The following is a 15,778-nucleotide window of genomic DNA, read 5'->3' as shown; positions in this document are numbered from 1 at the left end:
CTGCCAGCTTTTCCATATTTGTTATGGACAAGTGTTGGCCACTTATTTTGCTTTCTCTTTCCATGCTTTCTCTTTCAGGTGTGGGGAATAAAAAGTCCCAATATGAGGAAGTTGACACATGTTAATACTGGCAAAGAAAAGTTGAGTGAGAGGCTCAGTCTTTATAATCTGCAGTCCTGAAGCTGTACGTATCCCGTGCAGCCTGGTCCTGTCTGTAGAAATGGTCCATACAGGTGCCTTTATACTTCTCAAGTACTGAACTAATGAGGAGACTACCTGCATCTCTTTTGGCTAGCAGAAATAAATCATTTTAAACAGCATTTGAATGGATCAGCTTTATTCTGAGATTATTGTATGAAGTTATGGATTATTTTACAGTTTCGTCATTTATGTGGGAATGTGGCTTTGAAACAGACTCAGTAATAAAAAAATTAAGAAAGGTGACTTTAGTTTATTCCAGCATACATGAAACTTGCAGAAGAGGCAGTGAAGTTTTTTGCTCCTCAGTGAAACTGACTGTGTATAAAGAAGATGCTTTTTTTGTTTGGCTTTCTCTCAAGTCCCCTAATGATTCTTGAGAAACCGTTCATTTAGATAGGAGGGTAGAGCTGTCTTAATAACAGTGTATGCACATCTGGGAAGGCCAGTCATTTCCCATTATGCCAGAGAAGCTGGCTGCTCTTTAGAACTGGTTTAGCCTCCCAGGTTGCTTGCTTAATTCATACAGAAGTACTTAAACTGGTTTGTCTGTGTTTTGAATAGATAAGGATTTCTGCAAGTCTGAGAAGCTGTTTGGCCTAAAATGAATGTTTGCTCAGATAGAGTGAGAAGAAAGTGTTCCTCCCTCTACCACCTCATGATTTTAATTAAGGATCATATAAGTTAGGCTTTTTATCCTACATGCCTGTGATTTCTCTTCTGCTGCATTTAAGCTGGAGCAAGCTGCCTACCTCTGAATATGTTTTGGTTTATTTTTTAATATTCTGCCAATACCCATTTTTGTTGTTAGGCTTTGGCTCTAGCTAGCTTCTTGTTTATTTTTCACCTCTCTGACAACGCCATCAAATGGCTTCCTAAATAATTTTTGTTCAGGATTTTGAACACCTGGATGAGTTTTGACTTAATACCACTTTAGCAGGTGACCATGATATTGTTTTGTGACAGCCACAGTAGTGGCAACTTGAGGAAAACTGAACGAAGGACTGGAGGCCAAGTACTGGCCTCTCAAAAATGATAATTGCACTTTGGCAGTGTTAGCAACTTACTGTAATTGTAGAATTGTTGCTCTACCAAAAGTCTCCCACAAAACTCCCTTTTGAGACTACCCTACGCACTATGGGATTGTTATCCAAGATGCAGTTCAGCCAAGGTAGTTTAGAAAAATGCAGCTACGAGGTAAACTGCAATAATACTAAAGTTGTTTCAACGTATCTAACAGAGATTGACAACTTCTTTTTCTGTTTAAAAGTTAAGACTGGTTTATATATGAACACATTGGGTTTTGGTGTTTGGTTTGGGTTGTTTTTGTGTGTGTGTAGTGTCAGGAGCTCTCTCAACTTCGATACATAGCTGAGGCATTTCATAAAATGTGGAGAGCTGCCAAACATGGCTGTGCCAATTACACTTTAATGTGTATGAAATCATTCTGATAGCTACAGGCTTTTGCTGTGTAACCTGAGAAGTTTTCTTTTCTAGTGTAGAACTAAGATATGATACTGAAAAGATTGCTTAGCATTAGTATGTAAACAGGAGGATTCCTCAAACAGGCTGCTGCTAAGTGGTTGTAAGTAGTAAGTTGGTGTGGAGATGTCATAAACTTTCTTTCATTGTGATAAATATTGCTTATTTTAATATGTGCTGCCTCCACCAAACTGCATCTTGCCTGCTTTCTTTTCCAACCCTCAAGGCCAAATAGAGTTTCTGTTAAAACTTTTGTAATAAGTGAGAACTTTCTGAACACTGCATGTCTCCTGTTCCAGCATCCTCCACCTTTTAAGCACTTTGGTTATTTATACTGACCTTTCCCCCTTTTTGGCTGAAAAATTTCCTCAGTACAGTGTATCTCTGTCTTCTGTGTCATGGCCTATCCCCAAGTGTAAGGATTTATCTGTAGTAGTATGAAGTGTAGAGACCAACTACAGGTGACCAACTACTGAAACAGATTCCTCAGGACGGCTGCTTGCAAATGCTTGATAGGCACTCTATTCAAAGAGGAGTTACTAGGGGAATCTACTGGGAAGGCTGTTTTTCCTCATCATCCAGTTATATTCTTTTTAGATTACACTATTATGCTGTTCTTGATCCTTGTGCATTTGCGCTTTTAAATAATCTTCTGGTTTCTTGTAGATGCCAAGATTGTAGACTACTTGCTGTGCCTGTTTAAATTGTTTCTCTTCCACTCCTTGGCCACTGACCACAAGGTTGTAGAGTTTCATTTACTTCTGATAATATAATTGCATCAGCCTGTCTTACCTCTTGAAAAAAAATATATTTTAGGAGAGGTTGATTGTGCTGATGATGACAGGGAATCAAGAAAACTATTCTTTTGAATACAATGTGTTGTTGTTCAGAGGGCAAAACCACTTGAACTTGTCTGCAGTCGTGGAATATGGCTTGAGGAACATGGCAGATCACAGCCCTTGCAACTAATATGAAAGACCAGTCAGCTGAACAACCTTTTTATATTTTATGACCTCTCACTAAGATAGTAAAGAATCTATTGCTTCAGCTTTTAAAGGGATAGTTGTCTATGACTGTAATATTCTGAGTGTAACATTCACCATGTTTGAAGGAGCTGGAGTGTCTAGCACCATTATTAGATAAGAGGGATTTTTAAACATATTGCTGAGAAGTCAGGCAGAAACAGGAATTTCTCTTCAAGATTATATTGAAGAGCAAGTGATAGAAGGCTGATGACATAGGAATATAATAAATAAAGGTAATAGGATATGGTTTGTATTTGTTCCCTGCCATCGTCCCCCCAGTTTTGAAGTCAGTCTGACTAAACAAAGAATCTGGAGGTGCTGGCATCATTCATCATGCATGCATTTTGACACTGTTAGATTTTCATTCTTTGGGGCCTTGTCCTACATTCTGCTTTTTTTCCCGTTTTCTCCTTCCTGTAGAGCTGTTCTGTACAGTGTACAGTTACAGTAAGTTCTCTGAAGAAAAAAGACATTTCCATAGGATTTAGTATGTGCTCAATTTCAGCTTCCAATTCTGCCCCCTCATCTTTTGGTGAAGGCTTGTGAGTTGTTGTGTGGAAAAGAAACAGACTTTGCTACTGGGAACTATGAACCTTAGAGAGTGTAAAGGAAACAAGTTTTCTGTTAGCTCGTTAATCTCAAAGTGGGAGGTGTGGAGAGAAATCCGTTTCTGTCTTCTCTGAAATACTTAAACACAGATGTTTCGAAGAGATTAAGTCAAACTGTGAATTTTGCACAACTGTCTGTCTTAATTGTGATATTTTGGGGCTTGTAAACGTTGAGATCATATTCTGTCCTTCTGTTCTTCCTGGACCATTAGAAATCTTTGCTACAATGTGTAGACATTCAAGTTGAGCCTTGGGTCTCTCCTCTCTCCCCTGCTACACAATTGCACTCGCTGCTTTCTCGTTTTGGCTGACTCTTTCGCGTGGTCATTTAGAAAGGTCTTTGCCTAAATTCGGTTTATTAAGTGCCCCAGCTTCAGAACCTAAGTCTGGGGGTTTTAAAATCAATTTAATTTGCAAGTCCTAGTGATTAATTAGAAAAAAACCCCAAACAACAGCGAGGTTATCTGTCACGTGGCAACCAACACTAGCACAAGGCTACATCAGGAATGCATGGTTGAAAGTGAGGGGAAGAGAGTAGTAGTGTCCTTGTGGCTTTTCTTGCCAACAGCCTGGCAGGTCCTGCCATACAGGAAAGGGAGAAGGATTAACTCTTTCTTTAACCACTAGTAGTGGTTTCCTGCACTGCAGAGTATGCTTGTATTGTTTTTCTGTCTGCATTTGCCATACGTGACTTAGACCATTCCCTCGTGTGAATTCCCTAGTACTGCTCATTCAGAGCAGAGAACAAAGAGACAGCATGGAAAGGAGAAGGGTTTCAGTGAAGGGAAAAGCTCTCTAAGGTTAAGGGTGGGGGAGTCCAGCCAGTGCTCTGCTCCTGCCTGTGTCAGGCAGAAGCTTCTGAATGGATACAAAGCTGGAGTTGTGTTTCAGTGGACTAGCTGGGGCCACAAAGGGATGGGATCTTTTCAAAGGGAGCACACAGGAAGTGTTTTTGAAGTGGTACAGGTATTGGAGCAAGTATTGCACAAGAAGATGCATTGTAAATCTGATGATAATGTGCTTTAGCCCTGGGATTTTTTTCCTAGGGCTCTTTCATGCCATTAAGCTGCAAGTTTCTTTGCAAAAGTGTGTCATGCTGTAAGTGTTGTATTGCTTTGTATCCCTTGTGGACTTCCCATGTAAGCTGTCTCTCAAGGTAGCTAAGTTAAAATATTAAACAAGAAATGTGTATTTAACCACATGATTTATGTTTTGGGGACAACAAGTCAGGAAAATGAGCATCTGTAATTTATTCAGTGCAGTTTTGCAAAGTATTAAATGAATTACAACCTTACTACATTTCAGGATTACGTAAGATAAATCTTTGACTGAGCTTGTTTGCTATGGCAGCAATGTATCCATAGTTTCACTTCAGTGTAGGACTAAGTAGAAATAAGTGTGTGATTAACTGCAACAGAATTTATGTGTGGGTTTTTTGGTTTGATTTATTTTTGTGTGCTTTTTGTCTGCATGTTTGATTTTGACTTTATGAATTCTACTGCCCCATTTGTGGCTAGAAAAAAAGCCCAGCATGACTTGATCCCTCTGGCAGGGGTAATGATTTAATTTTATGGTCAGTGTCAGAAGATGGCTGCCTGTCACGTGGTAGCTACTGCCTTTTTTTACGGAATTTGGTCAGCCTCTGAAAAATCGTATTCTGCACAAAATTCCATGAAGTTCAGGTAATTGTTTGTTGAAATATAAATAAAGAAAAGGAGAAGACTTAAACTAGGCAAGATATCCTAATTTTACAGATTACAGATACATCTGTTACCAGTCCTAGAATCTGTTAAGTCTGAAATTTCTTAACCTGCTGAAAATTTAGTGCCAGCTTTCTCTTAATCCTATCTTTTAGCTGCTAAATCTTTCTTACTCATGTGATCTTGTGAAAGCCTGTGTTTCCCCATGGGTCAGAAAGTTTATGCAGATGGTATTTCAGTAGAACTTAGTGTTCTCGGATTCATCTTCCGTGCTTGTCAGAGAAGAGAGGTATTTCTTTCACCTGTCAATAGAGACTGTTTCACATCTGAATTATAGGTGCAAAGGTTGGAACTATGGGCTTTAAATAGTTGTTCTTCTTCTGTATTTTGCAAGGGGAAGGTTATTTTTTATTATTTGTTGTTTTGGTTTTGTTTATTTATTTTTTGTTCTTTTTTTTTGTTGGGTTGATTTGTTCTGGTGGTTTTTTTGGTTTGTTTTCTTGTTGTGTTGTAGTTTTTGTGGGTTTTTGTTTGTTTTTGTTTGGTTTTTTTTTGTTTATGTAATGTTAGAAATCTGTATAAATTTCTACAGTTTTTCTAGCTAGCCACTAGCCAAGAAGTAAATTGAGTTTTCTTGGCCCTGTGCCCTTACATAAATGCTATATCTTGCTGCCTGATACTTATTTTAGTATGGATCTGTTTGGGCACGTTTGCCTGATGTTGTTCAGATTTTACTAGCTTAGCCATCTTAATTCAGAATAGAAAGATTTTCACTCTTTCGTTCATTGAGCGCTGTTCTGCTATTTTTATTGAACACATACTTTTACAGAAAAGTTTCATTTTCCTTTGGTGAGACTTCAGGTGTCCCAGTTCTGTGAGCTGGATTACTATCTGGGCTTCTGTGAGTCAGAGTGCTGAAGGTAGAAGATATTCTATTCTGTGTTTAATATGACATCATTGTAAGTGTGTTATTTTGTCTCTTCTGGGCAGTAGAGATGGAAAATTTTGTACTTCGATTAGCAAAGGAAGCTACTGGTTCCTGGAAAGCCTACCATTTGTGTTTGGATTGGGTTGGTTTGTTTTTTTTTCCAAAAAAGGAAAGAAGATACTTCTAGTCTTAAAAGGCACTTTTGAAGCTTTCTAAAAATCATTGGTGCTTGGTGCCGTGTGAATGTATGTATCCCATAAATGTGGATCCATTGATTTAATGCTTGGCAATTTGGCACTTTATTAGTGGCTTTTATTTTGAAAAGATAAAGCATTGACTGATACATACTACTTTTAAATAAAACGTGATTTAATAGATGAAGGCTTGGAAAGAACTGTTGGTTTATGTTGCTGTTTTAGGCCTTCTTTTATGTATTATATATCTTCATTTTATCTTCATTACAAATGCTGTTTAGAATTCTTTTTCATCAGTTGGCTCATCTGGCTTTCAGCTGAAAGTATGTATTCCTGAAAACAGGAATACATTAATTTTTACCACAGGAGTGGGTAGGTCAGATTGTGTTTTCATTAATGTTTCTGAAGTGGTTAAACCAAAAACCATTCAGACTTGAGACTCTGTTCAATGTATCTTAATGATTTGTCATACTTGAACACGTCAGTTAGCAGCAATTTGATGGCAAGGCCAAGACAGTGCGGTAGTAGCTGGTTTTTGCTCTCATGGCTCTCTGGCTCTCTTATCTCTTAAATCCTTTGGTAAGTAAGCTTTAGTCAAGGTGTGTCTTCTGCTTTCTGCACTGTGTTTCGGCAAAGGAAATATTTAATAACTGAAAAAACATCACTTTGAATAAATACTTTGATTGAGATATTTCATGGCTTTGGCCTATTCAGATATTTGGGTTTAAACACAATATACATAAAATAAGAGGCAAATTAATAAAAAAATAATATTCAAATTCTTCCCTAGAAGAATCCCCACCCTGACCAGTAATGTAAAAATCTTGTCATTTCCTTGTTGGGCTAATTGAGTAGCTAACATTACAGCTGGATCACAAGTAACTTTTGAGATTTTAGTAATGAAAGTGTGACAACCTAAAAATCAGTGGAAACATTCACAAATTCAGATCTTGGAATAAAGCTGCTGCTTGTTAGAGAATCTGTTTCCCCATTGTTTGTTTCACGCAGTCTGCTGTTACCTTGGAAAGCATGAAAAAACAGCTTATGCCATGACCATGCAGGCAGAAGATTGCAGTGTTACGAACTGTGAGGAGAAAAATGGGCAAAGAAATCCTAAAGTTATCCAAAAGGACAAGATAGGCTTTTAGGATGAGAATCCATTTCTAATTTGAAAGGACTGTCTCAATACAAGAATTTAACATCTGAGGAAAAACAACTCTGTGTATCAGTTAATTATCTCCCTGTTGTGCGAAGAATTATTCTGGTTTCCTCCAGGCAATGAAGCTGAGTAAATGTTGTTTTAGTGAGATTCTTGCAGATCTTGTGGGTAATACAGGATTAATGTGCAAGGACAGAAGTGTCACCTTATTCGTCTTTGCCAATGCGCTCGTTGCATCCTGCACAGCCACTTCTCCCTGTCTTGTCTCTGTGATTTGTTTCTTCTGTGCTGGCATGGCATTGTTCTCGACTCTGCATAGCAACCACCTGTAAGCTTGCATGGTCAGTTCCACAGATATAGTGAAATAGTGGATGAATAATTCTAAATTGGTGGTGCCATGGCTAAATCCTTTTTGGGAATTAAGGATCATGCAACTCATTCCCCCACTGATTCCCCTGTGGAAGAAGAAGAATGGAAAAGAAAAGGTAAACCTTGCAGGTTGACGTGAGAAAAATTTAATCATTTAAACAAAACAACACAACAGCAGCAATAATAATAGGCTAGACATAACATAAGTATAGAATAGTACCAATAATTAATATAACATAGTACTAAATATGCTAATAACAACAACAACAGTAATAATAATTGTTAATAATAGTTGTAATGGTAAGGAGAGGGAAAGAGAGTGGCAAAACTTGACAGAAACAAGCAGGTTGGTCAGAATCTGTGGACCTGTGCTCAGTTTGTCCCCCACCAGTGACTGGGGAGTGCTTTGCTTGGATAAATTGGAAACTGGGTGTTACTGTTTGTTGTGCTCGCACTTAAGGTAACCAGTCACACAGAGTTTTATCTGCTAAGAACCACTAATAACAATTTCAGGTATTGTTCCAAAAGAATATTTGAGAGGTTTGTTATGTAACTCTATCATTAATAGAAACCAAGCCGTGTATATAATCACTGTGCAAAGAGCAAGTCTTTCATTATCCCTTAATGTTGAGAAGGAAAAGGTAATTGAGAATTTTTTTTGTCTTTGAGGTGGAATTGGTTTGCTTTGTTTGGTTTCTTACTCTTTTTCTCATCAAGTTTCATGGGATGCTGGATTCCCCATTACATTTTTATCCTGGTTTTCACTTAATGTCTATGACAACTGAGTGTTTGTCCAGTTCACTGACCTTCATATCAAAAGTATTTTCATAAAATACATTTTTGCATTCTATCCCTAGCAGCTAACAAATCCTAACTAGTAATATATGTAACCAGGAATTCTTAACTCAAATTTTCTAAGATATTGTCTTCCTGAAGCAATTATTCAGTCTCCAGTGATAACCTCCTTTGCATTGTAACAGTAACCCTTTAATTCTTATTCTAAGGTTTTTATAAAATTTGACTCTCTGTGTCCATGTAGATCAGAGATCTGGATTAATATTCAGTAAAATTAAAGAACCCTTTTTGCTCATTGAAGGATAGTTGATGGAAGGTATGAAGGCCTGTTAGACCTAGTGATTAAGTCAAGTGGCTGAGGTTTTTCACTTTACCCCTTTCTTTTCCTCAGAGTCTTATGTGGTAGGATCATAGTATAGTTTGTGTTGTAAGGGACCTTTAAATGTCAGGTAGTCCAACCTTCCCCCGGCTTTGAGCAGGAATGTCTTCAACTAGATCAGGTTGTGCAGAGCCTAGCCCAGCCTTACTGGGGATAGGGCATCTACCACTTCTCTGATCCAGTGTTTCACCACCCTCATCATAGAATAATTCTTCCTTATCTACTCTGAATCTATGATTTTTCAACTTAAAACAGTTACTGCTTTTCTGGTTGCTACAGGGCCTATTTAAAAGTATGCCCCCATCTTCCCTTAAAGTACTGAAAGGCCACAGTGAGGTTTCACTGAAGCCTTCTCTTCTCCAGGCTGAACAACTCTCCCAGCCTTTCATCATAGGAAGAAAGTCCTGCTCAGCACCTCCTCAAACTTGTCTGTGTCTTCCTTGTACGAAGGACCCTAGAGCTCGCTGTCGTACTAAGAGTCATGAGAGATCTAGTCTACTCTCTCTAGGGAGAGAGTAGTAGAGAGTCTCATGAGAGAATAGTAGAGGGGAGAAATCACCTTTAACCTGCTGACTATGCATATTTTTGACTAATGTTCAGCCTCACCCACCAACACCCCCAAATCCTTCTTGGCAGGGCTGCTCTCAATCTGTTCTTCCCCCAGCCTGTGTTGGTAGGGGAGGTTGCCCCAGCTCAGATGCAGCACTTGGCCTTGATCTTTATGAGATTCATGTGTGCCCACAGACATGACATACAGGCTCTGTACAGCAGTTCAAGAAATGGGGAAATCGCCCCAGTAATCATAACAGCAAACAGAAATTATTTTTCAGTGTTGTGGAAGTAACAATGAGAACTGCTTTGCAAGCACTGAAGAAGTAGGAGCAGAGGAGCAGTTGGTGCAGGAAGGGAGAGTAGTCTTCCAGGAGGAGATACATCTCAATGCACAGGAAAAGCACTGTTTTAACAGCTGTTACTGAATAGCTGTTTACTGTTTACTGAGGCACACACACAAAAATTTGCTTGTCTCAATAGCTGGATCTCTGTGTCTTGCCACATTCTTATCATTTGCCACATTCTTATAATTTTCTCCCTTCTATGCCTTACTTAAGTTTAGCATATTGTAGAACTGGCAATGGTATAGGAGTTTGACTTTGATGTAAATTTGAAAAGCTATTTTGTGTAAAGTTTCTTGAAGAAAATTTGTAACTTTCATATCTCTGAAGGATATGAAAAGCCTATAGTTCTTTATTTTTAAGATTTGTGTAAATGTTTTGCAGTATAAATTTGGCACAATTGAAATATGAAAACAAAATTTATAATTTTTTACACTAAAACTAAATATAAAAAATATATAAACTAAATGTAAAATTAAATTTTATTTATTATGAAATTTAAATGTGTATACAGATAGAATACCCACTAGTTTCTTTCTTTTCTTTGATGTCTAACTATGAGAAACATTATTTTCCTCAATGGCAATTTTGCATGTGTGTCTATGGCAGGAAGAAAGAGTTCAGATAGGTTAACTGAACCTTAACAATACTTTAGACCTTTCTTCTATGTAAAGTGTTAGGGAAGTATGATGATAAAATTATACACAAAATAACAGAGAATGTGCATCCTTTTCCTCTGTGTTTTGGAAATAGACTTGCTTATCTTTCTTTGACTTGCTCATCTTTCAGTGTAGTGGTATCATTTACATACACTTTTACTTAGTCAAGGAAGTGTTTTGTATATCAAGTTACAAAATAAATCTAAAACACTCTGGTTAATTTGCACTCTGTAAACTGTAATTATGTTGCTGTTGCTTATTTGAAAAGAACATTTAACCTTGTCTACTTCTGGAAAACTGTAACAGTAGTAGTTCTTAAGGGATTTTTTGATTTGGGTCTTGTGCAGCAAAATTATTTCAATTTTCATTATTTAAATGTATAATACACAAAATTAGAAGAAAGGTTTTCATTGTCTGTGCTTGATAATTTTATCTTTTTAGCATCTTAAACTTCTTCAAGCATAAGTATCCACAATGTTTTTGCAGATCTTATTGTTGTAGCTGTAAACTATTAATATTGTTAAATATTTTGCTGACTTGGGGACTCAGAGTTGTCTCTGTATTTCTTCAACATTGTTGCCACAAATCAGAAACTACTGGTAAATTCAGTTTTCTGGCAAAATAGTAATTCAGTGTTGTATCCTGTTAGGTTGTGCTTTCATGCGTGTTTTTTTTTCCTCACCCACCCAGTCTGATTTTCATCTAGTGTCCTGACAACCTATGATGGCTTCTTGATTTCTGGAGAGGCAGCTGTGGGGTTTTTTCAGGTAGTTCAGACCATGCTGTAAGAAAATCTGAATCAGAAGTGCAGAAGTCACTCTTGTCTGTCTTATATGCCACTCAGTAATTTATTCATGTGCTTTTGGAACATGGACATCATTCATTATTACTGACTGGTCAGAGTTGACCAGGAAACATGCTCTGAGAGCTCAATTTTTGACTCTTCATGGATATAATGGCTTTTATTTTCCTACTTGAGTGTTAGTTTTTTTTCTCCAGAATACAGGGAAAAAAGGAAAATTCATCTAGGTGCCTGTACTCCAAATTAATGTTAAATGGCATTGCTAGAATGTCTACATTACTAATTGTACCTTACAGTGGCCTAGAGTCCTTATACCAAAGGTATAATGATATACTATTCCAAAGGTATAAGGAGAATCTGGCTGTTGTGCACTTGACTTTCTGAGAGCCTTCTCAGAGGAAGACCTCCAAAATTTCCCACTGAAACATGAATTGTCTTTTATTGTAATACACACATATAAAGGGTATTTATTGAGAAATGACTAACAACTATTACTCTTCCAAATGCTGCTAAAGCATGAATGGTTGCACATTATGTTCAGAAAAAAATGATTGATGTATCTAACATTTATGTACTCTGAAACTGCAAGCGCTTTTGTAGACTGCTTTATCCCTTGTGTGTATGAAAAAAATTTGCTTTCTACAAATAAGCCCAAGTTTCCTGTAGGAGGAGGATAGTAGCAGAGAGCACTAGACAGATACCCTCCAAATAATACCATAAAAATTGTTGCAAACTCATCCACATAATTTAAAAATAATGTCATTTTAAAGTAAATTATCAAGTAACTTAAACCAGTTAAAAAGCTTGCCCTGAAGTGGACTGATTCTTCTCATCAAGAGAGCAAGGAAGAAAAGAGCTTTGTGCGGACTGTGGTGCATGTCACTGTGTTAGTACATTAGCATGAAATATTCAGAATTCTAGTAGTGTATAGACCAATCATGGTTTAGCAATATTGTGTTCTTCTCTTCCATCTGATAGTAGGGATTAATCAAGTTTGGAATATGTATGTCAATCTACATTTCATCTTCTCATTGTGGGGAGCTGATGAGTGTTCTGTGAGATCACTGTTCCTTCTAAAAATTGCGTTTATTTTGTTGATTGAGAGCGCGTACTTGAATATATACACAAGATTATATGGAAGTACTTGAATGCACTGATGACTTTCAGTAAGTAGAAAATGCAGTAGAAAGTTTGCCTTTTGGAGAATGTAATACTGGTTTTTGTAGCAGTTTATTGAGAAAACAGGGATAAGAAAACAAGATGTTTGTGTCTTTGACTATTAAATATAAAGCTTTTTAAACCGAACATGTATGCTAAAAATGTGGAGTTTATTATTTTTGCTATTTGGTAGTATTTTTTTTCAAACCTTTGAAAATTCCTTTACATTGAGGGAAATAAGAATAACTTTTTCCTTTCTCACATAGATCCAAACATTTAATGTTGAGGCACCATGCCAGACCGTGGAAGATTTAACGAGTGGGGTTGTGATGGCCCAGGTTCTTCAGAAAATGTAAGTAATTGTTTATTTAATGAATTAAATACATAGGGGTTTTTTTATCTGTACATTTTTGTGTTTTTACATGAGTTTTACCTTGGCTGGTATTCCCTAAGGATGTGGCTTAGTCAGTACTTTTAAGTGGAACATGACTAATGATTTTTTCCTCTGTAGTTTACAGATAACTATCTTAAATGAAAAAAAACCATTTGTTTTAGAGAAGAGTTCATTCAAGTGTGAACTTACTGGAAAGTAATCTGAATTAAAACTAGACATACAGGTTCACACTTTAAATTGAAATCAGTGCAAGGTAAGGTAATTGGCCCTGATTGTTGTTTGAAACTATAGTCAGTAGTGTTAGAAGTAGTTTAATGCAATAAAGCTTCAGTGATGAACTGAATGGAACTGTCAATTTAGTTTTTTGCAGTTGGAAGTATTTTTCAGTTTGTTTTCACTACCCCTTGTCTGTTAACCAGACACCATTGAGATTATGTGAGGGTATAAAGAAGAATAAGCCATCGGGTTATTTATACACAGGATTGATAAGATCTTACTGAGCCTTTTCTTCTTGTGGCTAAACAAACACAGCTCACTCAATCTCACCTCATTTGACAGGAACTACAGTCTGTTAAATCATCTTAATTGCCCTTTGCTGAACTTACGTGTATGTCCAGGTGTCTCTCTTACTGGGGAGGCCTGGATGCTGCAGCTCAGACGTGGTTTTAACAGATCTGAGCAGTACCTCCCTTGGCCTGCCAGCAGCAGTCTTCCCAATACAGCCCAGGTTTTTGTTTGCTTTCTCTGCTGCAAGGACACATTGCTGGAGTGTGTTCCACTTGGTTTCTGCCTGGTTTCTTGTCTGCAAAGCTGTTTTCCAACCAGCTTACCCTCCCTATATACTGGTGAATAGGGTTTGTTTGCATTTAACTTTTCTGAAATGTGTAAGGTTACTCTCAGCTTGTTTTTCCGGCTTGTCAAATTTCTCCTATATGGAAATGCAACTATCAGGTGTGTCAAACATGCCTTCCATTTTTATATTATATGAAAAATTGCTCTCTGTCTCATCATCTAGGTCCCTGCTAAAGACATTTAATACTCTTGACCCCTTGGATATGCTGCTAGTGAATCCAGATGGATTTCATGCTTCTGAAACCTTTGAGCCTAGCATTTCAGCCATTTTCCAGCCCATCTTGCTCTCCAGTTACCCCTGTAATGCTTCATCAGTTCTTATATGAAGATGTCATCCTGATCAGGCAGTCTATAGCAGGAATCTGTAGCAGTGTCACTCATGTTGATCTGCTTAGTCATTCTGACTAGTAATCTCTCAGCTGGCTCAAATCCATCCTAAGGCAGGGCTCATGCGTTCCCTTTGGTCTGTCACAGAAAGGGCATCTTTCTGTCACTGCCTTCTTAGCTTGTTCTTCCTAAGGAGCCTGTATATGTTCGTGTCAGCAGCCTTGGCATGTGAGCTATCCTACCATGACTTCATGATCCCAGTGCATCTGTGACCTTGCAACTACATACAGAACTCTGTTTCTTCCTATTTGTTCTCCATGCTGCCTGCATTAGTGCACAAGCACTCCACATATGCATCCAGTTGTAGCCGTGATATTTTCTGAAAAATCCCTTTGCTAGGATTTTTCTCCTGAGAAGCTGAGAGGCCTCAGGAACAAAACAAAACAAAACAATAATTATCTGCTGCTGTGGAATGCAACAGGTGGATTTTTGATTGGTCTTATGTGGTTGTTTCTAATTAATGGCCAGTCACAGTCCAGCTGTATCAGACTCTCTGGTCAGACACGGGATTTTGTTATCATTCCATTCTCTGCTTTCTTTGCTAGCCTTCTGATGAAATCCTTCCTTCTATTCTTTTAGTATAGTTTTAATATAATATGTATCATAAAATAATTAATCAAGCCTTCTGAAACATGGAGTCAGATCCTCGTCTCTTCCCTCTTCCTGGGACCCCTGTTAACAACACCACATCCAGTCTTTCTGATTCCCAGAATGAAGCTTTTTTTCAGTGTTCTTCTTTAGGCCTTTGTATATTTGTGTGCATATGCTTGAGGTGATCCCGCTTTACCCATACCTGTTTTGTTGACTATGAGGTGTCTTTTGTTCATATCATTCCTCACCCCTAGTTCTTCAGCAGAGTTCACTACTTTGTAACTTAATATTCACTTTTTTTTTTGTATAAAACTGTTCTTACCACCTTGGCCAGCCTGTTCGTGAAGATGCATCTGTCCACCATAGCCTGGTGGATCCCATCTCTTCTAAGCAGTCCTTATTCTCAAAAGGGTTTAATAGTTATCAAAACTAAAACTTTATTGCCAACACTGTATCACAGCTGGTTGTTGACTTGCAGGGTTTGTCTGCTGCTCAAACCTCCACCTCACTAACTGTTGCAACAGGGGAGAACACCACTTGAGCCTTGACCATACCTTCCAAAGCTGCATAATCACGTTTGGTACTTTGCAGGTTTCCCTTCCTGTACAGCTCATGCCCAGGTGTAAGAGCTGAAGAAATAATAATGTGAGGACTGGACAAGCTTCAGCAGTCTTTCAACAATGCCCGGAATTCAAACCCTGAGCAAGCAACAGCCTTTCTTGATATCAGTCAGAAGATGAGGGTCCTCCATCCTGTTCGAGTGTTTAGCACTTCTTGTGCTGCTGTGTGGCTCAGGTTTACTGAACACAGCTGATTTGTTTGACAGACCTCCTAGGGCTGTAACTGCTATGAGGGAACTGAGTCTCTTCTTTAGTTGCAGATTCTCAGGAGCAGGAGCCTTCCTCCTAGTGAGAGAAGGAACTGCCAGTTCACAGGAAGAACAAGAGAGGGGAAAAGGGAAATCTCAATGTAGTCAAATATTTCAAAGCAAGACTTTTTAGCATGTGGTTCTGAGATACTGTTTTCAGCTGATGAACTGAAGTTTAAAAATAAATATACAATACAAATATTGCATTTCTGTAGCATGATTTTAAAATATGTAAAGATCCCCTAGACAATTTATCATTCTTTCTTTATGTCCTATATAATAATTTGAACATGCCAAAATTAGTATTCAACTATCGTACTTTATGGTAGTTGTGCTT

General features: G+C 37.8%; 1 protein-coding gene across 4 annotated transcripts in view; it reads left to right on the top strand.

Annotated features, from left to right (window-relative positions):
- HOOK3 (hook microtubule tethering protein 3) overlaps positions 1-15,778 on the top strand; it is an 85,855-nt gene that overhangs the window by 1,383 nt on the left and 68,694 nt on the right. For all 4 annotated transcript variants that reach the window (XM_036402584.2, XM_036402580.2, XM_036402582.2 and 1 more), the window contains exon 2: positions 12,616-12,701. In XM_036402584.2, the coding sequence (XP_036258477.1) occupies positions 12,616-12,701 (86 nt within the window). The remainder of the gene's footprint in view (positions 1-12,615; positions 12,702-15,778) is intronic.

The sequence above is a fragment of the Molothrus ater genome, chromosome Z (assembly GCF_012460135.2).
Source record: "Molothrus ater isolate BHLD 08-10-18 breed brown headed cowbird chromosome Z, BPBGC_Mater_1.1, whole genome shotgun sequence".
NCBI classification, from domain to species: domain Eukaryota; kingdom Metazoa; phylum Chordata; class Aves; order Passeriformes; family Icteridae; genus Molothrus; species Molothrus ater.
This window is presented reverse-complemented; position numbering and strand designations above follow the sequence as displayed.